We start from the raw sequence: 26,772 nt of genomic DNA on the forward strand, positions 1-26,772 counted from the left end.
TACGATAGTAGGATGGCGACAATGCGATAGTACAATGGCGACAATGCGATAGTCATCGTACTGTCGTCATCGTATTATCGCATTGTCGCCATCGTACTATCGCACTGTCGCCATCGTATTGTCGCACTGTCGCATTGTCGGCATCGTACTGTCGCATTGTCGCCATCGTACTATCGCACTGTCGCCATCGTAACTATTGTCGCACTGTCGTCATCGTATTATCGCACTATCGCATTGTTGCCATCGTTCTATCGCATTGTCGACTATCGCCTTCCGGTACACAAACTATTCTTATTGCAGAAACAAAATAGATGACTTTATAAAGATGTACTTTGAAAGAGGTTACAGTTCTATTGAAATCAAATTCTTACTAAGTTATAGAATGGGTATTGATGTAAAGTATGCCGAACTGTAAAGTATTTTTTAAAGTGGCTCCATCTAGGAAAAAATACGATGTGCGTATGTGTAGGCGAGGCCGACGCGTATCCCCACGCCGCCTGTTTGACCCAGGGGCGCCCCAGGGTTGGTAATGGGGTCATGCATAGTTGAGATTGACCGTATTGTCATAAGAGATTTTCAGTATCAATTTGAAAGAAATCGGTTCAGAAATCAAGAAGTTAATATAAAATAACCTAAAAAAATGTGTGAAAATCTCTGACCCGGCCCACCCCAACCCCTATAACTTTTGACCCAGGGGTCAGATCAAAATCCCAAATAGTGCACTGTCGCACATATGCTCATAGCTACCTATGTGTACGTTTCAATGTTCTAGTGCTAATAGTGTAGGGGGAGATAGTGGCCAGGACGAACGGACGGACGGACAGACATCGGAGATAACCACATAATAGATTTCAAAATCTTAACGCGGACCCTTAGTTCAAGGTCAAGGTCACAGGGGTCAAAAAATGTATGCGTCTGGAAAGGTCTTGTCCAGATACACATGCCTACCAAATATGAAAGCAATATCTGAAGGGACACAGACGTTATGAGCTTTTTTTTTTAATCGCGGTCGCAGATTTCGAAACCTGAAGCGGACCCCAAGTTCAAAAATTTCATGCGCATGGAAAGGTGTTGTCCAGATACACATGCGTACCAAATATGAAAGCAATATTTGAAGGGACACGGTAGGTATGAGCCTTTTTCGAATCGCGGTCACAAATTTCGAAACCTGAACGCTGACCTCAAGTTCAAGGTCAAGGTCACAGGGGTCAAAAAATGTATGCGCATGAAAAGATGTTGTCCAGATACACATGCATACCAAATATGAAAGCAATATCTGAAGGGACACAGTAGTTATGAGCCTTTTTCGAATCGCGGTCGCAGATTTGGTAACCTGAACGCTGTCCTCAAGTTCAAGGTCAAGGTCACAGGGGTAAAAAAAAATTGCGCATGGAAAGGTGTTGTCTAGATACACATGCATACCAAATATAAATGCAATATCTGAAGGGACAAAGTAGTTATGCTCGGTCAGCAGCTGGAGCGTGCGCGTCGCGACCGAGGCGAGAGTCACCCGCAGAAGACCCGGCCCCACCCCAACCCCCATAACTTTTGACCCAGGGGTCAGATCAAAATTCCGTCGCCATCGCCGTCACCGTCGCACATATGCTCATAGCTACCATGTGTGTACGTTTCAATGTTCTAGTGCTAGTAGTGTAGGGGTAGAAAGTGACCAAGACGGACGGATGGACGGACAGACGGCGGAGATAACCACATAATCCCCACTTTTTCTCCGAAAAGCGTGGGGATAATTATGATATATCATATACGAACAGGTATTTTCAGTATAAGCATACGTATGTTATTTTATTTTTCTTCCTATTGTACACTTTTTTTTAAATCTGAGACAAAATTTGAAAACTGTAAACTCGTAAATCTGTTTTTGAAGCCGCTTCAATTGTACGTCTGCATTCTACGTTGATAAATTATCGACCAGGTAATTATGTGATTATTAACCTTACACAAATCACTCAAAAGAAAACATAATTGCAGATTAGACGTGCGTATCTTTTTATGAATTATTTCATTTTAATGGTTGCTGGCGACACCATGTTGTTTATGTATTAAAACACGGGGAAGGGCGGCTTGTGAATCATTAATGAATGAGTGTCTGGGAAAGATCATTAAGTAATTTTCTCGTTTCGTCTCCAATAGTGAGTCAGAACGGTGCGATGATCGACTATGGTTTGCAATGAGTTATGATTTATACTTGCTTAGTTTTACGCTGAAAATTTGTCAAGGTTGTCCGGTTAGCGCAGTGGTTGGTACACACAGTTCTCAACTAAGCGACCCGATTTCAAATCTCACACCTGGCGCATGGGAGCTTGGTTGGTGGTTACCATACCGGGCAGGTGTTGTTTTCCCGGGTAATCACTCGCACAGATGAAGCCAAAATTGAATATATTTCAGTAAAACAAAACATAACTTCTGCATACTCCAAGACCACAAATATTAAAGGGGCCTTTTCACAGATTTTGGCAGGTACGTGTATTGAAGTTTGCCATTTAATGCTTTATATCGCTAAATGTAAATATTGGATCTAAAAATATGCAGTAAAAAAACAAGAATATTATTTAAAAAAGAAAAAAAAGCAACCCGAAACTGGGCTCGAACCACTGACCCCTGGAGTAAAAGTCTATCGCTCAGACCACTCGGCCATCCGTGCTCGTACAATGACTGATGTATTTTATATTTTATAAAAGCAATCCTCGTAGATTCACAACATATAACGACAGCAACAGTATTATCCGAATTATTCAATCGTTTCGCGTTGCAATGATCAGGGAACTATACAAACATTAGTATTGGTCCCTGCAACGATTTATAAGTTTTAGGTTTTAAAATCGTCAAAAGATGCATAAAATGGATATTTTATAACATGTATAATGTCCAGTATTACGGTTTCCTCACTAATATAATTACAACGAACATTTGCGAATCTGAAACATTTTTTTTTAATTGTGTCAATTTACCAAAACGTGAAAATGCGCCTTTAATGCCGCATTCGCAGAAGGACCTCATAAACAGTACAGTACACGCACAGCGTGTATTTGAATAACAGATATGGTATCCTAATAACGACAGGCAGGTCCAGGGTCCGATATACTTTCGTGAAGTGTTCTCAACATATTTCCGAAAAGACCAAGCATTTCTTCCCTGGAAACGAACGCGAGACCGTCTTCGTTTGCCCGAGGCTGTCGATACTACAGAGTTAATAACTACCGTCAGCATGCAGGTCAGTTTTGCGGATTGACGCACGGGCAGACGGTAGAAGGAACGATTGCACGACGGAATATAAATATAAAGATATCCATAGAAAACACGGATGCAAATAATGATTTGGTTCACCCCCAAAAAATACTCAGTTCTTTTTACCCGATGTCACAAAAACAGCTTTTCAAAAGTTTCAAATTTTGCAATTCATATACTAGCACGTAGGAAGGTAATGCCATGTCTTGTGAAAGTAATGTGTTTTTTTATTTATTTTATAATTTACAATTTTATAACGGTTGGTGAACTATTGGAATATAATAAGAGGAATGAAGAAAATGAGTCGCGTTCTGAGAAAACTGGGCATAATGCATGTGCGTAAAGTGTCGTCCCAGATTAGCTTGTGCAGTCCGCACAGGCTAATCAGGGACGACACTTTCCGCTTTGATGACATGTTTCGTTTAAATGAAGTCTCTTCTTACCAAAAATCCAATATAGGCGGAAAGTGTCGTCCCTGATTAGCCTGTGCGGACTGTACAGGCTAATCTGGGACGACACTTTACGCACTTGCATTATGCCCAGTTTTCACAGAACAAGACACAATTGATGATGATGGTGGAGCACAGGTGGTTAGCGAGTTGTGTATCGTGTTATTTCTTAAAAAATGACCCAGAAAGTGTAAAAATATGGCAAGATATGTACATTTCCAGAAAGGAAATTCACTTCTGTGTTTAATAAGACCGAGTTCATGGCAATCGCTGCACAATTGATGAAGTAATGGATGTTCAAAGCGATGCACCATATTTTCGGGTCATTTTGAGTTGAATACCTTGTTATATATATTTATGATAGTGAAATGATTTTTTAAAGAAAAGTTGATTTTTCGTTATAGTTTGATTATTTGTCATTAAAAATGATGTTTAACCACCGGTGGGGTGGAGAGGATAGTAAAGCTCATTGTGCCATTGTCGACCTGAAATGGCTTGAAGTCAACCGGGGGTGACTAGAAGCCGATTCATGTCATCCTGGGGTGACTTCAAGCCGATTCTAGTCACCCGGTCGGCGCGAAGTCGCCCCAGGTTGACATGAATCGGCTTGAAGTCACCCTAGGGTGACAAGAATCGGCTTCTAGTCACCCCCGGATGACTTGTGGGCCATTTCAGGTCGACAATGACCCAATGAGTGATAGGAAATAATAACAAATGCTAGTATGTATTATAAATAATAATATATCTCTATGAGTTATTTAGTGTTTAAAAAAGTATATAATGTACGAATGTTTTTTTGTGTGTGGAAAAATCTATTTGAGTGAAGAGATAGTAAAGTAATAGCCTGCGTTTATTGATATTAAAGGTATTCAATACATCTTGTAAAAGTATGTAACACATATGTCTCAATACTTTAAAGTTAAATTTAGCAAATCTAGTATGATGTGTGTTTTAGATTCACTTTGTTTCTAATAATAAATACAATTTTTCAGATTTTGTGTGTGTAAATTTTTATACAACATATAATAAGGTAATTAGATACTATATTTATTGATGATAATCAATGACATGCATTTAAAACGAACGTTAAGTACACGTTTCATATCAACAGAAACAACAAGTCTGTATGAATGTTACTTGTTATGAAATACTATTTGTTTAATGGAAGGAATAACCGCAATATTTTGAAAATAGGTATATTAGACGAAAGAATGCCAAGTTCATATTTCACATTGGTACACGCGCCGGTAAGTCTCGACTGTTCACGTGACTTTATTTCGACCAATACAAATCCTTCGACGACGACCTGCAGGGACGAGTCCATTTTATCGAAGGTGTGATAAATATAAGTGAACAGTTATTAACGCGCGATAAACTTGCATAGTTGACACGCTTACGCGATAAAATGTGATCAAAGTTAATTGAGATTAGGGTTAATATCACTCTGAACCCATTGACAGGTTTACAATAGAGAGAAAACGAACGCGGAGAGAAAATTAATAACTTATTTACAACCAAGATTCATATATGACCCACCCATGAATTTCTCACAACATATTGTCGACTGCTAACTCAACTCAGCGATTGGCAAAACATGCTGTGGAAATTAAACTAATGAAAAATAACTAAAAAACAGTGAAAAGTGATGGAATTATTAGAAATTTGCGGGTATTTTTCATTATTCAAGCTCTGTTTGGCTTCAAATCGAACGAATTGGATTTGTCTTTAATGTAAGCCGCTTTTATTATTTGCTACCTAAATTTTTAACGTTTCTACAATTAAGTTCAACTAAGCACGAATTTGGGTCAACTGTTGAGACTGTTTGACGCCAAAATGTATTTGACGTGACATTGCGCATACTATTCCACATATGCATGTTGCATAAGTCACCAGTGATTCTAACCATAATCTGTAATTGAAATACACATTTGAACCGCGTTTCGCGTTAATTAAGATCAAAAGAACTGACGTATACTTTAACTCACCTGAGTTGTTCAGATGCTTGGGTCACATAGCTATTCAGCTAAGGTTAGACGTTTAAATTGAATACCTGTGCAATTAAGCAAAATAGGAGTAGTTTACTTAATGAAAGATGTTACACTTCACGTGTAAGTTTTAATATTTATTAATGGAAACAAATGGTCAAATAGATGTAATGGAAAAAAATTGGCTGAGGTATAAAGAAGTGTACTGTCTGTTAATTAACTGGCCTTTTGTAGATGGGTTTACAGCTTGTACAGCATATTATGTTCAACATTGACTCTAGACCTCTTGTGTTTTCATGATTAATTTCTTAATAGGATTAGGAGCGTACAAAAAATGTGTGTAATTATTAAGTTATACAGTATTACGTTGATATTTTTTAATATTGAATATATTAGCTATATAAAAAAGCTGGCACAATTTTATTTTAACTGATCTTTGTGAATTATAAATAAATTTGTATGTATATGTTATGTGAATTATAAATAAGTTTGTATGTATATGGTAATGAGAATATTGGTTAGGATGTAAAATATGTGGACATTATTTTAATTTATCCATTTTCTTCTTTTATTAAACATCTAATTGTGAACATTTCAGACTAAGTCTTCAAGAAAGCATTGGACAAATAAAACTATGAAAAGGATTTAGATTGGGGTCTGCTCAAATTAAAGCCGTCAAAGGAAATCAACGATCCAGAAATGCCCTGGCATCAGTCTGCTGTCTGTAGAGCGGTATGAAAGAGTGGCAGTCGGTTTTCCCGAACACCGAATGCTATGCTGCATGTTTAAATCCAGCAGAACGTCACAAGTTCGGCACTTGTGGAAGGCAAGAGTCCATCATGAAACCCGGATTCCGGAAGAAAACTCGGACGAATACGAGTTCAAGTCTGCTATTCACTCATTGTTGAAGCATCTGAAGGAAAAACAGTTAGAAACCTTGGCACAGAGTGTCGAAATGCATGGCGGTGAGGAAACGGATTGTATTTATCTACCTCGAAATGGAACTGGAAACGGAACGGAATGTGGCAAAAAATCTTTCGCCCCGTTGTTGTTGTGTTGTAAGATGTGGCGATGGGAGAATCTGACTAGCTTGAACAATTTGAAGCGTTTACCGTGTTGTAGGGTCGCAGAGGATCCAAACTACGAGTGCTGTAACCCGTATCATTGGAGCCTGCGCACAGAACCAGGTATTACTGTTAAGCAAGAGTATTTACCAAGTTTGTCAACAATCTTAATACGAAATTCCCAATTATAGCTATATGTATGTCCTTTTCCCTAAACAGATCAGAGAAACTACATGTAGGCCTGCTTTCTGGAAGTGTTTGGTACTCACTATGATTAATTTTGTTTTGCTGTATATTTAACAGTATGTAGCTTTTGGATTGGGAAAAATAATGTGATAAACCATGAAATTGTGAAAAATGAAACATTTGAAATATAATAGTTTTTAAATGTTAAAGTGCATTTATTAATTTACATTATAAAGTGCTGCTTAAATTTCTTCTTTAATACGATCAAGTTAACATTTAGTAAATATTCTTTTACATGCATGTTCTTCTTGCAATAATCTATAAATGATTACATTCAAAAGTTACTTGCAATAATCTGCAAATGATTACATTCAAAAGTTTAACATAGCCTTTTTATGCCCCCCTTTGAAGAAGAGGGGGTATATTGCTTTGCACATGTCGGTCGGTCTGTCGGTCCGTCCACCAGGTGGTTTCCGGATGATAACTCAAGAACGCTTGGGCCTAGGATCATGAAACTTAATAGGAACATTGATCATGATTCGCAGACGACCCCTGTTGATTTTGAGGTCACTAGGTCAAAGGTCACAGGTCAAGGTCACGGTTACTGGAAATAGGAAAATGGTTTCCGGATTTTAACTCAAGAACGTTTAGGCCTGGGAGGGACATTGGTCATGACCGGCAGATGACCCCTTTTGATTTTCAGGTCACTAGGTCAAAGGTCAAGGTCACAGTGACTTAAAGCAGTAAAATGGTTGACTGGAAATAGGAAAATGGTTTCCGGATGATAACTCAAGAACGCTTATGCCTGGGAGCATGAAACTTCATAGGGACATTGGGCATGACTGGCAGATGACCCCTATTGATTTTGAGGTCACTAGGTCAAAGGTCAAGGTCACAGTGACTGGAAATAGGAAAATGGTTCCGGATGATAAGTCACAAGAACGCTTATGCCTGTAATCATGAAACTTCATAGGAACATTAGTCATGATGCAGATGACCCCTATTGATTTTGAGGTCAAAGGTCAAGGTCACAGGTCCAGGTCACAGTGACTGGAAATAGGAAAATAGTTTCTGGATGATAACTCCAGTGCCCCAGATAATTATTTGGGAAATAGGGTTTTCACCCATTGATTTAAAAAAATAGGGTGATTTCGGTCTTGAAATAGGGTGAAATGAGTTATAAAAATTCATACCTTAAAATCATTGCTGCTTTGCCCGTTTGATAAAAGCCAATCTTGGTCACTTCAACGTATCCATTCTGATTCAGATTACTTTTATTGAAGCTAACTTGTATTGATTCAATAAAACTGTAAACTATTATAATTAATTTTAATAAACTGATGTTTCATAACATCTTTAATTCTTGAAACTGTCCATAATATAACCTTTAAACTTAAAAATTTGATAACACGAATGATTTGTCACTTAATTGCACTTGCTTTCTTTGTTAAAAAAGTTTGCAATCGATTGATATTTTGGCGCAACAATCGCGGACGTCTTTCGGCCTCTCTTAGACATTATTATTTTGTATCGTTATAGAAACTGAAAGGACAGACGCTTTACAAATACGTGCACAATGAGCGACGGATTAAATCAGATTGAAAACGCATGTTTGTCGTAAATAATTTGGTCAGATGCTGTAATTAACTATGAAATCTAGTCCGCAGAGCGTTTGAATAACTTTAAATGTTTCCTGCTCCTTCAAGAAGACGCTTGCTGAATAAAAGCGACATCGCATTACGATAATAATTGCAGAGAGGATATACCGAAAATGAGCGAAGTATTTTCAATTGAAGCTATTGTATCGTACGCATCGAATTTTAGGAATTTGCGTAAAAGTCAAATTTGTTGCGTTTTCAATTTGCGTTTTTAAACATTTTAATAGGGTGAAAGACGCAGATACGCAGCTTATCTGGGGCACTGTAACTCAAGAACGCATTTGCCTGGGCTCATGAAATTTCATAGGGACATTGGTCATGACCGGCAGATGAGGTCACTAGTTTGTTTAGAAATGTGCACAGTGATTTTGTGTCACGGAAACCAGTGTTTCTGTTTGCAAATTGGGAGTTCAGTCTACTCGCGAAGTAAAACAATTTAGAAGAGGATCTTTCGAAATGGTAATAGACAAACATGATTTGATTTATATGATAGTAGATCTGTGTATAATCAGATTCATATGCATATTCTGCTTTATTATGCCCCACTTCGAAGAAGAGGGGGTATATTGTTTTGCACATGTCTGTCTGTCTGTCTGTCTGTCTGTCTGTCTGTCTCTCTGTCTGTCTCTCTGTCTGTCTGTCTGTCTGTATGTCCGTCCACCAGATGGTTTTCGGACGATAACTCAAGAACGCTTAGTCCTAGGATCATGAAACTTTATAGGTAGATTGATCATGACTTGCAAATGACCCCTATTGTTTTTGAGGTCACTAGGTCAAAGGTCACGGTGACTCGAAATGGTAAAATGGTTTTTGGATGATAAATCAAGAACGCATACGCGGCCAACAGGGCGAACTCTGAACAATATAACTGAAGCAACTGGTCTGTAATCCTAAATCTATAATTATCAGTCCAATGAAACATCATCATTTGAGTAAAATAAAGTGGATCAGTAAAAATATTATCAGAATATGAGATTTTTTTTGTATATTTTGCAGGGTTTTTTCTGCCTATTTTGGGAAAAGGAGTCTGACCAAATTGGGAATTTTTTATCGACAAAATTGGTCATTTTGGGAATTTTTGCTTCGATGAAACGGCTCATTTGGGAAAAAATTGTGAATTAATCATGCTTAAATAATTCAGTGGTTTAACAAATAAATTTGTTTTTATTTGGTTATTTTGTCTTCTTCATGTAAACAGATGCAATATTGGGCATGTTCAACGTTAATTCAATTACTGCAGTTTTGTTTTTCAGTAACAGTTACACTCTGTGATAAGAATTGAACAGTCAAAACCTTATAGCAAATATTTTTGACCAAAACAAACACTGGTTAGTCATACAAGTTATAAGACACTTCATTCTTAAAAAAAAAAAAAAAAAAAAAAAAATTTTTTTTTTTTTTTTTTTTTTTTTTTTTTTGGAAATTGGGATTTTTTTTTATAATTTCGGTTTGGGATCGAGTCCGTTTGCTTTGGGAGTGCCTCCGTTGTCCGGAGGCGCAGACAGTGCTGAAAAACCCCTGTTTTGTATATTAAATATTGTGTTAATGTTTAATTTTGTTGATTAATATAAATATAAGCAGGACAGGGGAGGTAATACACTATTATATCTTTCTTATATACAGGGGAAACAAATGCAATAAGTTTAAATTTCATGTTTAATAAATAGAGGATATTTGTTCATGTCAGTGTGAGATCATTTGTTATTTTTTTCATTGTCCCTTGACATATTGCTTTTATATTTTGCATACCTGTTTACCAACATCACCCCAACCTATAAACATGAGCAGACAACTCTATCAAGCATTTTGTCATAATTATTGCCCCTTTTATACTTAGAATATGCATATTATTGATAAATCATGTTAAAGTTTGCGAACTACCCCAAATATTTCCTATATCCTTTGACATATTGATTTTATATGTTGCATACTTGTTTACCAACATGATCCCAACCTATAAACAAGAGGCTGAGCAGACCACTGTATCAAGCATTTTGACATAATTATGGCCCCTTTTACACTTCGATAATTGAACACGCTTAAATTGCCATAACTTCTTTATTTATGATCACATTTTATTATTACTTTGACAATACAACACTTACCTGAATACCACAATGGATTCCACCCAAACAATACCCCACGCCCCTACCAGAATCCCTCCCCCCAAACCTCACCCCCCCCCATTTTTTTTTTTTTTTTAAACATCATCTTATAAATTACCACACCCCACATTATACCCCCTCTCACTCCCCCCACCCCGCTACCCCCCCACCCCCCCAATTTTTTTTTTTAAACATCAAATAAATTACCACACCCCACATTATACCCCCCTCTCATAGACATGTTCCAGAAATGGGTTAAATTGTAAAAAACCCACTCATCTTAGGGTACAAAGTTGACCCATTTACAATCCTTCCAAAATCATATAGCATATTGATGGTTTATATTAAAGCTGGATAATATGGGTCAGCATTGTTTGTACCAAGAGTTTAGATGGCCATGTGTTTAAAAATAGAGTTCCAGATTACAACTATTCAACTATTCAAAACAATTTTAAAATTAAACATCAACGGATCGTGGTCCAACTTTTCCGTTTATTCATGCATATTTATGATGAAGACTAAAGTTTTGACTGTAATACAACAAAAGACAGGCTTTTTCCGCCCTATGCCACGGGTCCGAAATTCGGCCACATTCCCAATGCAAATCTGGTTGTTTTTTTTCCCAATTGAAAAAAAATTATTCCCAATTCAAAAAAAAAAAAAATTTTTTTTTTTTTTTTTTTTACCTTAAAATATATAGGTTAACCTGATCCGGTGTAGAAAATAGAAAGTATTGCAAAATTAAATTATCTGTTGCCTTGAATTTGTTTTAAAAACTGTAAAATATGTTAATGATTATTTAAGACTTTCCTTATTTTCCTCAAAATCAGGCGCTTCGCACGATTTTTTTTACACCTCTAAAAAGGCCAGGTCTTTTCCCCAAATTCAGATTAAAAAACCTGCACTTATCTCACATGTTCATAATACTTTGTAAAATTTTAATAATAAGTTATCAAAATAGTCGTTATTTACCAGTTAACGGCTTCTTTGAAATATAAGAAACACTATTTACATGCAATAATTTTTCTCAATTGAGCCAATTTTGCGAATAATTATTTTCACAAAATGGGGGTTTTCACGACGCGAAATTCCCAAAATTCTAGTGTGGCGTATTCCTAAAATGGAGCGGAAAAAGCCTGAAAGATGTTAAACATTATACTTTTTACAGAATCTATAATAAGCAGTATATACTCTATCAGCAGTTATTTGTTTTGCTTTTAATTTTACAGCCTGTGGCTTTTGGATTGGGAAAAATACATGTAGCATGATTAAAACCATGAAATTGGTAAAATGAAACATTATTACTATGATTGTAAATAACAGTATTCCAATTATTTATAAGTGCATGTTTAACTGCATTTTATAATATTAAGTGTTACTGAGCACATTACTGTATAGCGTTGTATAATTAAAGTGCTGTAAAGCACTGTATAATAAACTCAAAAAACTTATTATTTAGTTTATTGGACCAATTTTGCATATGTGGGAAATTTTTGTCACATTTCTGGGAAAAATGTTACTTTTTGCCAGCCTGTATGAGGCTGTTATTTTGGGCCAAAAAATCACGGATCAGTCTAGCTTGTAAAGTATAGTTTTTTACCCCATTAAGTGTTTACCAGACAGAGCCCTCATTTTGCACTTTTTACCGCCGAATATTGGTCGCTTCCCCCTAGGGCTGTAACGAATACACTAGGTGACGAATATGATATGTATCACGAATACAGGGTGGCGAATACGAATATTTATTCGCGAATATGAATTTTAATGAACAAAAGTAATACTGACAACTTGACATGACAAAGTAGTATGAAACTATGAGTATTTGTCAATTTGATTAATTGAGTATCATTGCATACAGAAAATATGAAATATAACACTTTGAAATAACAAAACTCTGACTAGAACTGCTTAAACTTCAAACACAGTTTTGAAATTTGTCTTTTGAGAAAACATGACTAGTACCGATAAAATCCTTGAGTAGAACAAAGAGTCAACAGTTGACACATTAGTGAAAGTACCCATTCACATTTTTTTAATGAGCATATGCCATATAGGTGATGTAGATGATATTTCAATGTCACCTCTCTGAAATATGCTCATTTGATATATTGAATAAAAACAATCATTATCGTAAAGATAAACAAAAAAGAAATTCCATCTGCTAATCCTTTGTGTGTATGTTTGAGCATCAAATCACTCGTATTTACCTTAATAAACATTAAAAACCATCAAAAGATTTTTCAATCCAATGTCGTAAATATTCAACCGGTGCCCGCCACATAGTGGGTGGGGTAAACATGATGAAAAATGCCGGAATAAGGAGAAGAATATTTAAATATAAATGTTTAATTATAATTGTATGAACCTTCATTTGTAAGGTATAAGAAAAGATAATTATACTTTCAAACTCGAAACCACGTTGTTTGTATTCGTCAAATATTCAGTTCGGGAGGTGGCGAATAACGAATACGATTTGTCCACAGCCGTATTCGAGTAATTCGAATGTATCGTTACAGCCCTACTTCCCCCAGTAAAAAAGTATACTTTTTTCTCCTATTTCAGCTAAAAATTCCCCCCTCAAAAAAAAATTTTTTTTTTTTTTTTTACTTTTATAACTATGGTGCCAGCTGGTATCGTGCTACTAACCTTTGATTAAATGTATATTTATGTAAATCACATTAAAATATAGCAATTTTAGGTGTTGAGTGGTTGGTGAAAAGATCTTCTTAAATTCCCCTTTTCGCCCAAAACGACGCTAAATTCCCCCCTCTAAGGTCCCCAATCCTCCAATGTGTAGCAAGGGCCCTGCAAGAATAACTGTATTAAAACCTTGAAATGTTAACTTTATTATAAAGAATGGGAAAACATTCCAGGGTGAAAGTTTCAGTGCACAAACATTCCGCACTTTAATATGCTCGTACAGACAAGTGACTTGTTCCAGTATGAGCAGATTATTCATGCTGCTTGTCCTATGCCGGACAAGTACATTTTTAAATGATGTATCGTTAGTCAATCAAGCATCGATGTCACGTGTAAGTAGATTTATGAAAGGAACAACAGGTTTAATTAATAATCACAATAGGACCAGTTGGAAATCACTGGCACTTGTCTTACATGAGGAGTGCCTTTAAATATATTTTCATGACTGCAGTTTTGAAAGTACTGAGGCACACGTTTCATTAAGGCAAGCCCAGTTACATACTTACATGTTTTGAATCTTTCACAAAACAAAAAAATCTTTTTGGCCCTGCTTTTCCATATCTGGGTTGATTGTCTGTTAAATACAAAGTCCCATGTTTGGTATTCTATGCTATTCTATGCCGAAATACACATTTCATGGGTAAACACCTAAAATGCAGTAACTGTATATGTAATTTAACAACAGGTAGTTTGGTTTGGTTTAAACCCATTAATTTCAATAGACAGGCGCCACTGATATGAATACTACCTGTGTAAATTACTGTAAACATGGTGAATTTTTGTTGTGGTAATTTTGTCAATTTAAAACTACTTCAGGGCTTGTTCATGCACTTTTTATGCCCCCGGATCGAATGATCGGGGTATATTGTTTTTGGCCTGTCTGTCATTCTGTCACTCTGTCATTCTGTCCCAAAATTTTAACCTTGGTTAAAGTTTTGCGATAACTTTTGCAATATTGAAGATAGCAACTTGATATTTGGCATGCATATGTATCTCATGGAGCTGCACATTTTGAGTGGTGAAAGATCAAGGTCAAAGGTCAAATATATGGCTTCAAAGCGGCGCAATAGGGGGCATTGTGTTTTTGACAAACACATTTCTTGTTGTAATATGATCTTTAGCTGTGAAAAATCGGAATTTTAGTGTTAAAACTGTGAACATACACAAATGGTTTTATCTTATTAAAAAATCATTATTTGAACTTCAAAAGGATTTTTAAAAAATTGAACAGCTGAGAGTCAAGTAAAGGCTACTTGTTGTAGGAAATCAGCTGAAAAAACAACAACCCTATACTAATAATGGTATCAGGGATCTATTGATTTATTAATTATTTATTAATAATTTTCCATGAAAAAGTTCATTGCACAAATCTATGTGCCTGCTAGCAATAGTCTCTTGGTCAACTTAAATTTTTTATTCCAGGTCCTCATTATGTATTAAAAAAATGGATTTGTTGAGTTCAAACTTAAGTTTCAAACACACACATTTACAGGGCCCTCAATCTATCAGTCCCCCACCTGAAAAGTATACTTTTTACCCCTTTTGGGGGGGGATTCCCCCTGATTAAATTGTTTTTTTTGTTTGTTTTTGTTTTATTAAAGATAATTATATCTCAATTCTATTTCAATTGAATCTTGTCAAACATACTAAATTATGAAAACAGAAATGAATATAGTGCAAACATGTACAAATGTAATAATGAGAGAGTAAGTAAAAAATCCCCCAAAAAGGGAAATGGCGCGAAAATTCCCCCTCATGAGGGTAGCGACCCGCTTCCCCTAAAATGGATTGAGGGCCCTGATTTAAAGTATTAAATTGTCTTTTCTATAAAATGGAGACCATATTAAACCTGACTAAAGTAGAAAGTTAGTATAGAAATAAAGAAATTTGTTCCCAATTTAAGAAGCATTTATACCGGTACATGTACTGTATTTATGAAAACGTACACAAAATGTATTAATGCGCCAGTACTCAGGTGGTTTACAGTAGTAAATTAGTCGGCCTCTGTAGATAACATCTCCCAACTCAGACTGTAGGCTCCTGAGTAGAGACTGAATGTCGTTGTTAACATTGTGTGTAATACTGTTCGCATATTGTTGAATTATCTGTACAACACGATAATGGGGCATTATAACAGTTTTTCAAAAAATGTTCAGCCAGTTTTAATTTGACCTAGAGTAATTTAAGGAAGATTAGTTTTTAGTAATTGTTTATATTATGTAAATGATATTACAAATATCATTACAAATTACAAATATTAATATATATTAAATGATACACTGTTATTGATCATTTTGAGAGAGTAGCAAAGAAAACAATAATTATTACATTCAATAAGATTCTTTATCATGATATTATTTACATACTTGAGCATTACATTTTGTAAACAGTAACTCAATTTAGTATTTGTACAGACTTACTGCTCTTCATGTACTTGTCATTTATTTTCCTCGCTGAGCAGAGTTTAATGTCGTGGTATATATTTAAATGGTGCAGATTTTATTAATATGAATACAATAACTTCATTAATTTTGTGTATAGTGTATATTGTTCAGATACTAAAACATGGACAGAAATCCAATCCTTTATATTTCTTGAGTTACTGCCCTTTTAATATTCTGTTTTTGTTCTACATGCATATTTAAAATATACTACGAAAACTTTGTAATATAATAATGATAAAATGCCAGATATATTATAGACCTTTGTTTATTTGTCTTCTTTGCTTTTTCTCTCCAGATTGCAAGTCCACCTCAACAGCTTGGTCAGAGATTGAGATGTCCAAGTTCACAGGTATGTAACTGTTCCCAGTCATTAATATTGACGAGTTACTGCGGCCTTTTTTTTCAATATATAAACGGGTAACTATGTTCCTATCTTAGGTTGTACTAATGTGAACATTTCATAAAAAAAATCTATGTGAAATAGTTTCTATTATGCCAACAAAAAGCATAAAATATGGCAAATTTTAACAATATGTACATTTGTAAATGCTTAAAACATTATAATGTTAAATTTCAATACATTAAATGCCTGAGATATAAGGAACTTGGTGACTTTAAGTAATTCTCTCTACACTTTCTTTCAGAAGCTTTATGACTACGTGTATGTGCAGGGCCCTCAATCTATTAAATCTGCTGCCGAAATTCGGCGGCAGTCCCCCACCAGAAAAGTATACTTTTTTCCCCTTTTTTGGGGAAAAATTCCCCCTAAAAAAACAACAATTTTTTTTGTTATGTCCCCCACTATAGTAGTGGGGGACATATGGTTTTTGCCCTGTCTGTTGGTCTGTCTGTTGGTCTGTCTGTTTGCGCCAACTTTAACATTTTGCAATAACTTTTGCTATATTGAAGATAGCAACTTCATATTTGGCATGCATGTGTATCTCATGAAGCTGCACATTTTGAGTGGTGAAATGTCAAGGTCATCCTTCAAGGTCAGAGGTCAAATATATGTGGCCAAAATGGCTCATTTTATGAATACTTTTGCAATATTGAAGATAGCAACTTGATATTTGGCATGCATGTGTATCTCATGGAGCTGCACATTTTGAGTGGTGAAAGGTCAAGGTCATCCTTCAAGGTCAGAGGTCAAATATATGTGGTCCAAATCGCTTATTTTATAAATACTTTTGCAATATTGAAGATAGCAACTTGATATTTGGCATGCATGTGCATCTCATGGAGCTGCACATTTTGAGCGGTGAAAGGTCAAGGTCAAGGTCATTCTTCAAGGTCAGAGGTCAAATATATGTGGCCCAAATCGCTTATTTTATGAATACTTTTGCAATATTGAAGATAGCAACTTGATATTTGGCATGCATGTGTATCTCATGGAGCTGCACATTTTGAGTGGTGAAAGGTCATGGTCAAGGTCATCCTTCACAATGTCAAGGTCATCCTACAAGGTCAAACATCATATAGGGGGACAATGTGTTTCACAAACACATCTTTTTTTCTTTTTTTTAATAGAAAGATGTGTCTCATGAGTATTATATCTCAATTCTATTTCAACTTAATCTTTGCAAACATACTAAATTATGAAAAATGCAATGAATATAGTGCAAACATGTACAAATGTAATAATGAGAGAGTAAGTAAAAAATCCCCCAAAAAGGGAAACGCCGCAAAAATTCCCCCTCCTAAGGGCTGCGGACCCCTTCCCCATAAGTAGTGTGAGGGCGCTGGTGTGCCCTTCATTTGACTTTGGTGACTATTTAGTCTTCGTGACCTTAATTGTTAAGTCTTGATTGTTTCAATCAATTAAGTCGTCGTGTTCTCAATTACTGTAAGTCTTGGTGGTCTAAGTCAGTTTTACAAGTTAAGTGCTCTCATTTTTAGCTCACCTGAGCACAACTTGCTCATGGTGAGCTTTTGTTTTAGTCTTGGGAGTCTCAATCATTTTTAGTGTTGGTGGTCTCAATTATTTTTAGCTCACCTGAGCACAACGTGCTCATGGTGAGCTTTTGTGATCGCTTTTTGTCTGTCGTGCGTCATCCGTCGTCAACATTTTGCCTTGTGAACACTAGAGGCCACATTTATGGTCTGATCTTCATGAAATTTGGTCAGAACATTTTCCTATTGATACCTCAAGTTCGAAACTGGGTCATGCTGGGTCAAAAACTAGGTCACTAGGTCAAAAAAAAGAAAAACCTTAAGAACACTGTAGAAGTCACATTTGATGCCCAATCTTCATGCTACTTTGTCAAAATGTTTGTCTAAATGATATGTTGGTTGAGTTCAAAAATGGTTCCGGTCCGTTGAAAAACATGGCCGCCAGGGGGCGGGGCAGTATTCCATATATGGCTATAGGAAAACCTTGTGAACACTCTAGAAGTCACAATTTTTGCCCAATCATCATGAAACTTGGTCAAAACATTGGTTTTATTGATATCTTGGACGAGTTCGAAAATGGTCCAGATCAGTGAAAAAACATGGCCGCCAGGGGGCGGGGCAGTTTTCCTTATATGGCTTTAGTAAAACCTTGTTAACACTCTAGAGGCCTCATTTATTGTCCAATCTTCATGAAATTTGGTCAGAAGATTGGTCTCAATGATATCTTGGATGAGTTTGAAAATAATTATGTTTGCTTGAACAACATGGCTTCCAAGGGGCGGGGCATTTTTCCTTGTATGGCTATAGTAAAATCTTGTTAACACTCTAGAGGCCTCATTTACTGTCTGATCCTCATGAAACTTGGTCAGAAGATTCATCCCGATAATATCTTGGACGATTTCAAAAATGATGCCGGTTGGTTGAAAAACATGGCTGCCAGGGGGCGCGGCATATTTCATTATATGGCTATTGTGAAACCTTGTTAACACTCTAGAGGCCACATTTATTTTCCGATCTTTATGAAACTTGGTCAGAAGATTTGTCCCAATTATATCTTGCTTTCTCAGGTGAGCGACTTTGGGACTTTCAGGCCCTCTTGTTAGTCTATTAGTTGTCTCAATCATGTTTGGTCTTTAAGTTGTCTCAATCCTTTAGTCTTTGTTTTTAATGTTGGTGGTCTCAATTGTTTTTAGTCTATAAGTTGTCTCAATCATGTTTGGTCTATAAGTTGTGCCAATCATGTTTAGTCTATGAGTTGTGTTAATCATGTTTAGTCTATAAGTTGTGTTAATCACGTTTAGTCTATAAGTTGTGTCAATCATGTTTAGTCTATAAGTTGTGTAAATCATGTTTAGTATATAATTTGTCTCAATCATGTTTAGTCTATAAGTTGTCTCAATCATGTTTAGTCTATAATTTGTCTCAATCATGTTTAGTCTATCAGTTGTCTCAATCATGTTTAGTCTATAAGTTGCCTCAGTCATTTAGTATTTTTAAGTGGTCTTGATCAATTCATTTTAAGTCTTGTTGGTTTCCATTATTTTGATTCATGGTGGTTCGCAATTATATATGGTTATGCAGGTCTCAGTTGACTGTTGAATTAAATCAACCTGATATGAGTCACCGTGATGGTGCATAATTAATAATCGCTGTTTGTTTGCCATAACCTTTGTTTACGTTATCACCAGTTATCGGATCTTAGAGTCGGGCAATTATCAGGCAAACTTCAAAAGTGATAAATTTGATAACGTTTGTTATTGAGTTATAGAAAACTTATCATTGAGAAGAATTTCAAGTATTTTAAGTGGGTTTAAATCGTCTTTGCCTTATATGGGAGTGTAAGAGGCTGATGTGGCACATAGGGACAGATTATATTTGAAATTGTAAAGCATTATACTTGTTCATCAATCTGTTTGTTGGTCCCAAAATATTGAGGCTTCCACTAATTGCCAACAGTTGTTTTCACTCCAATTTTACAACTGATGAACGTAAACTTTTAATAAGTAATGGTTCAGAATTTTGTTGATAAAGATCTTCTTGGTGATGGTTTTGTTGCTCTACATATTGATGAAGCTGTTTATGATGATGAAAGTGGTGCTGCTGTTAATGACAAAAATGACAATAATGATATTGGTGTTCATGGTGATGATGATCATGGTGTTGTAATTTGTGATAGTGAAGTGTTGCTGTTTTTGATGATAATGATGGTGTTTTTCTGTTGAATATTATTATGTTGTTATTGATATTGATGATAATGATGGTGTTAAATTGATGCTGGTTTTCAAAATGAAGATGGTGGTAGGAATAGAACCTGTGATGATGTGCTTATGCTGCGGCTGATGATAAAGTTACTGTTGGTGATGTTTATGAAAATGATGATTATGATGTTGTTGTTGCGTTAAATTTATGATGATGTTGATTACAATGGGAATTATTATGATGATACAAGTAATATCAATAATAAACAGTGCTGCTGCTGATGATGACAATTATTATGTAGTGTTGTAATTGAGGCTGCTGATAATGATGCTTTTGTTGACATTGAAGATTTTAGGACAATGTCCTTTGTGCACAAGTGCTAAATTGCAGCATTGTTGTGTCTCATGTTATTGTTTAATATCACTTCATTTCTAGTTGGGTTTTGCGGTTAATGTAAAATGTCATTATTTTTTGCTCAATATTTTAAGTAAAAAAATCTAGTTTGTTTTATAAACTCCAATGGCAGAGCCTCTGTCTAATTGTGTTTAGTTATCAAAAATATATTTTTAAGTGTCTTTTGAGTCTTTAAAATATGCTTGTTTTGTTTCTGTAGCGTTAATAAATGTTCTCAAAATGTTTTTGTACGGTACTGTATTTAAAAGGGCGTTCTTCAGATATTGGAAAAAACGAGCATACAATTATATTGATTAACATCCACATAATTTTATGTTTATATAAAGTTGGTACAAAAACAATATTATGGCAAGTTGGAATATTAAAATTATCAATTTTCAAATATTAGATAACTTTAAAAATGCTTTATATGCAGTTTTTACTTGTAGTATTTATTTATTTTGTTAAGTTATTAGTTAAATCAACACCTGCATATTTTATTGAATCATACACATTATGTTTTCCAAAAAAGTGTATTTTCTTATATTTACATGTAAAAAGAAAGAAAACTGTGTCCATGCATGCATGAATACAGTTTAACAGTAGAGTGAAACTAATCGAAAGCACAATCACCTAATTTAAAGGTTAAAGGTGCGGTTAATAGTCTGCTTTGATATATGCATCTTCAGCTGACTTCGACATTAATTTAATGAGAAAGTCATGGAAAAGTGCTTAATATACATGTATTAAAAGAGTCACCAAAATGATGTCCATTCCAAGTTTGATGTCTGATTTCAACTTCACATAAAACAGTAACAATGACCTTTTGTACACAATTTCTACTTAAAGTTGACCTTTGTACATGAATTCTTTTTATGTTAAACCTTTGCACAATTTTTTTATAGTTGACCTTTGCACACTTGTTTTTTTTTATAGTTGACCATTACGGACCCCCAGACTACAGTGATCCCCATGATGTGGTTTCCACAGAGACAGGCATGACTCCAGCACCAACTTGGGAGGCCTTTTCAGGTAGAATATACACTTAAAGTTGTCAAGGTTTTTGACAGTGGTGGAAACCAACTATTTGCAATTGGAAGATTTCAAATGTTCCAAGTGTGACGATACTATGTACAGTGCACCTTTTCCTGAGTCTGGATAAATATTTAAAAAATTTTTTAAATCAACCAATTCTATAAAGACTTTTTGTCACCAAATACAGTATACTAAAAAGCAGTGAGTATATAATTACAGCTGTCAAAAACAGAGTAAAAAAATGTGATAGGGATGGAAAAAACACAAACCCCATTTCAAGGTGTCAGCTGGGAACTGTTGTTCTTGCAATAAAATATAAACTTTTGCTATAGTAGAAACAAAAAGTCTCACTCAAACACCAATTCAAGGTTAAGGCTTCAACAAATCAAGAAGATGTTAGTTAGATATCCACACGTACAATTTGTTAAATGAAATAAATTACTTTTTTTTTGCTAATTAAGCTCAGCATTCTGTGTGCTTATTTTTCGTAACAGTTGATAGTTTAAAATGCAGCTTTTCATAAGCTGAATGCGTGAGGCAGAAAAAGGTGTAACGTACTGGTCGTGTACGTAATTCCAGCCACTTTTGGGACTATTTTAACAAAATCTTTTGTTTTAGGCAACTGGTTTTAACTAAACTTCACATATATAATCCTGGGTTAAAAACTCACATAGCATGAAAATTTCAATGGAATTAGATCAGTGTTATGTTACTTTTATGAACAGAAATTAATGACATATAAACTATCAATTTTCGTAGGGCAATTGTACCTAAAAAATCGGCCACTTTTCAGTTTAATCTGCAGGTACAATTACAAAGCAATATCTTTAGACGAATGTCCTCATTTTAAGAGTATTAATAAAGGTTTACACAAACAACATTTTTTACTTGAAACTTAAAAAATATGCGACAATATTATACCAGTTACTCCCCCTACCTATTTTAATAAATATTAACAGGCCTGCACGGTTAATGGGGAACTGCAATTTCATAAAAAAATATTTATTTTTAATAGTTTTAATCAATTTTTACTAACATAGCTAAGAAAGTCAAAACATTTTGTTTAAAAAGTTGACTTTAGTGTCGATTTTTAGTAAACGCTTATATTTAATTTTACAACATGTAAACTATTAATATTCAAATCAAGGGAGGTAATTTATATATTAAAAGTTTATATATAGGTCCTGATTTTTTTGTTTTAAATGTATGTTTTTATACAATTAATTAAAAATACCTTAATTTAAGTTTATCAGATAGAAATAATAATAATTTTATGAAATATATTTGTTTCTTATATGATTATAATTTTTGCAATGGTTAATGACGTCACTTTTCCCATGAGAGAAATATCTTGTGTTATAATGTTTGAGACATTTAAATGCAAATGTTTACAGTGATATGCTTCTTTAATTTGCAAAATATTGAGATTAGGGTTGGTTTTCAAGTTGATTGTGCTAAAAATAATCAAAACATGTGTGTTTAGATCATGAAAATGATTAATCACAGGTGGCCGATTTTTTACGTACAGGCCGGAATTACGTACACGACCAGTATGTGTTCACAACAAATATGTGGCGGAACTTGTTCAAACTTTCTCATCTGAATTTGTAGATGTAATGGAAGGAATTTGCAGAAAACATATTGGATTTGTCTGTGTTAAAATATAAATTGTGGGGGCATCAGTATTTGACACATTTTACATTTATATCTGCACTTCGTTCTTGCCTCTGATTATATAAAAAAGCAATTAGTGTTATATTATTGTGCTTGCTCTCTTGAATGTTTCTTGGCCACATTCCTAAGAACAGCTGATCAAGTTGGTGTGGCCTTAAATAGTTGTATTTGCATGATCAGGGCTCTACATTTCCCAGTCAGACCAGTGACACAAAATTTCAAATGTCTTGACAAAAAATATTTTTTAGCTACTATTATCAATGAAGAAAAGTCACCTGACAAAAGACTTGAAGTGAAAATGATGTATTCAAACAGCCAAATAACTGGATTTTAAACAAATTTCTTTGCCACTCTTGAACTTAATTTTTTCAGAAAAAAATTGATCCAAAACCAACAAATTTCCTCTATATGAGCCTCAATCTGGGAAAATGGGGCTTAATGCATATGTCTAAAGTGTCATCCTGGATTAGCTAAGTGCAGTCTGCACAGATTAAACAGAGACAACACTCTCCGCTTTTATGGTTATTTTTGTTTAAAGGAAGTCCCTTCTAAGGAAAACTCCTGTTTAGGCGGAATGTGTCGTCCCTGATTAGCTTGTGCAGACATCACAGGCAAATCTGGGACAACACTGAGCACATGCATTAAAGGGACTGTCAACCACGAATGACGAAAAACGAAAAGTTCTAAAATACCGTTTTTTTTTTTACAATTATTAGTTTACATTGATTAAAATATCACGACTGGTATATTACATTACTTGAAAAAAGTTCATATTTTCAGTATATTCGGTTATAAAATTTCGCGATGTGAAATCAAAAGTACATCGCGAAAATAGATGACATAACGATATAAGCACCATAAATAACGCAAGTAGATTGATCATTTTATAAATAAAATATATAGAATTCATTACACATGCACAATTTGCATTCCTGGGCTAACCACGTGACGATGATGATCAATCTACTTGCGTTATTTATAGTTAACTGGTAGTTACCTGGTAGACATACCCAGTAAAATTTATTACAGAATATACTAAAAATATGAAAACTTAAAAACTTTTTTCAAGTAATGTAATATACCAGTCGTGATATTTTAATCAATATAAACTAATAATTGTAAAAAATCGGTATTTTACAACTTTTCTTCGTCGTCGTGGTTGACAGTCCCTTTAAGCCCTGTTTTACCAGAGGCTCATATGACATTCTCAGCACACTGGACTACTAATGTCAAAAGCCCGTTTTGCTAAATACCACAAACTGCAAGTACATAAATAAATGTCCACAAGTCAAGACAGTTTTATGACAAATAAGCATGGTCACTGCAAATGTATAGAAAAAAATGCTTGAAAGTATGTGAATAAAATTGATAAAAAATTTAAGATGGACGATGTATCAATAACTTGGTAAATGGTTAAGTGACATTTATTGGTGACTTTTTTTGTTTGCGTACGCACAGGTCTATAAAAAGATGATCTATTCAGGGATTCTTGTTCACTGATTTGTGATAGGTTTGGTCATAAGATGCCTGCCAGTTAAACAAAAATGCTTGTAGTATGCTTGTAGCTAAACAGGAATTCTGTGTCATATTTTTGTTCAGGTCATTAAGATTTATTATGTGGCCATGCACATTTTGCTATTAATTAGTAAAGTAATAGTATATGTTGCACATTTGGTTTTTACTCAGTATTTTTTATGCAATTTAGACTACAAAAAATAAAGAATACAAAGGAAAAATAGGAAAAAATAGGGAAAAAAGACAGAAAAAACAACCAATAAAAATGAACATGGAATGCCATTTATATGTATGGCCTCGGTGTTGTACATGTAAATGCTATGAAAAGAACTTGAGGATAATAGCAGGGTACTTCACCGTGTTACTTTTTTGGCTTTCGTTTCCTACTCCTACAATCTAGGTCGGTTATCTAAAAAAAGTTAAATAGATTTTTGTTTAAATTTTAAATTGTAAATCAGAGTAGAAAATAAACTTTAATTTATATTACAAAAGGTAATCAAAAACGAGTTCCGTAGCTTTATCAGACTTTTGCATATTAAATGTCCCCCGTGCCTTTCGAGATCCTAGATTTTTCCCCTTATTAATTATCAACAGGATTAATGTTTTAAATCTGCAATCATGTGCAACTAAGTATAATGTCAGAGGGACCTGTATTTAATAACAAATCGCGTAGGTTTGTAAAACTTCAAAAGCAGGTGAAACTAGATACTCCACTTAAGGCCTTGATAGAAATTAACACATAGTTGAGATCTTCTTAAAAAAGACATCAGTTTGTCAGTGAAGTGACTTGCTTCAAATAATATCTTGTGAAGAATATTAAAGGAGTATGCTAATATATATATATATATATATATATATATATATATATATATAGAAAAAAGAAAGATATAAACACTTATAGGATTTAGGCAGAACATTGACATATAAAAGAGAGACAAAAAGGGTGAGACATATTTTAGAAGGGTAGGGAAAATGTTTTTGTCCATTCTGCTTAAGTGAGGCCAAGTTTGGCCTTGACCTCCAGTCATGGTGGCTCATGCCTCTATGACCAAACATTTCAGCCAAATTTGAGAAATGGACCAGACATGAAAATGTTTTAATAGTCTTAACTAATTTAAATGGCAAGAAAAAGGTTGAATCAATCATATTTCCATCCCATGGATTCAAACTCAGGTCCTCTGGAAGCAAAAGCCCACACATTACCTTTCATATTGATACAGGAAACACAACTGCTAGACTAATACTCAACATATTTTCAAGATTACAGAGGAAAAGTTTTGCAAATGCTTTATTATTTTACATATTCCGAATTATGATTATCAGTTAATATACAACTAATTTAAATATTTTTCTTGGTCAAGATCGTTAGTTTGCTTATTTAATCATAATGTATACATTCTTTTTGAATATATGGCAATCATTTTGAAAATTGTCAAGTTACCAAATTATTGTTTTTTAATTATTATTTTAATTGTTAAATGAAAACACCTTTTTAAAAACCTGTGAGAGTGTTTTACCTTGGAAACATAGCTTTTTAGTATTACTTTAAAAACATTGTGTGTGCTTGTATTTTGTTAGTTTTATAATGCGATTTAAAAAAGTTTGATTTCACTGTAAAATATATTGAATTCAATAGTGTTTTATTTAATTATTTCAATATACACATCTGTGAATGTGATCCTTTAAGTAATTCTTTGTTTAAGCAGCTATTAAGTGGTAACCTTTCATAGACTGTCTGTCATGCATCGGTTAACAGTAGTTTAAAGGAGTAACTACATGTATAAAGGCAGTTCTAATATAAATTGTTGTGTTTGGGTGGTGTTAAAAAGAAACTCTTAAAAAATTCTTGCTGTACCTGTTGCTGTAAGTGACTTATTTTTAATTCCATAAGTAGTTGTTCTTTTTGCAGAAGTAGTAACAGTGGTATAGGTATCAGCAGTGCAAGTAAAAGTAAGTAAAGTAGTTACATCAGCAGCAGTAGTAGCACTGGTAGTAAAAGTTGTAGTAACAATAGCAGCAGTAACAGCAGCAGTGGTAGTAAGAATTGTAGTAACAGCAGCAGTGGTAGTGAAAGTTGTAGTTACAATAGCAGCAGTAACAGCAGCAGTTGTAGTAAGAATTGTAGTAACAGCAGCAGTGGTAGTAAGAGTTGTAGTACAATAGCAGCAGTAACAGCAGCAGTTGTAGTAAGAATTGTAGTAACAGTGGCAGTGGTAGTAAGAGTTGTAT

General features: G+C 34.6%; 1 protein-coding gene across 2 annotated transcripts in view; it reads left to right on the top strand.

The window, feature by feature from the left end:
• The first annotated feature begins 5,071 nt into the window (after nucleotides 1–5,071).
• LOC127848833 (mothers against decapentaplegic homolog 6-like) overlaps nucleotides 5,072–26,772 on the top strand; it is a 36,947-nt gene continuing 15,246 nt past the window's right edge. Inside the window, exons 1-4 of one of the 2 annotated variants that reach the window (XM_052381487.1) lie at nucleotides 5,072–5,425; nucleotides 6,279–6,867; nucleotides 16,133–16,186; nucleotides 21,256–21,351. In XM_052381487.1, the coding sequence (XP_052237447.1) occupies nucleotides 6,450–6,867; nucleotides 16,133–16,186; nucleotides 21,256–21,351 (568 nt within the window). In that variant the 5' untranslated portion in view covers nucleotides 5,072–5,425; nucleotides 6,279–6,449. The remainder of the gene's footprint in view (nucleotides 5,426–6,278; nucleotides 6,868–16,132; nucleotides 16,187–21,255; nucleotides 21,352–26,772) is intronic. The other variant, XM_052381488.1, reaches the window with a different exon arrangement.

This window comes from Dreissena polymorpha, chromosome 10 (assembly GCF_020536995.1).
Source record: "Dreissena polymorpha isolate Duluth1 chromosome 10, UMN_Dpol_1.0, whole genome shotgun sequence".
NCBI lineage: Eukaryota > Metazoa > Mollusca > Bivalvia > Myida > Dreissenidae > Dreissena > Dreissena polymorpha.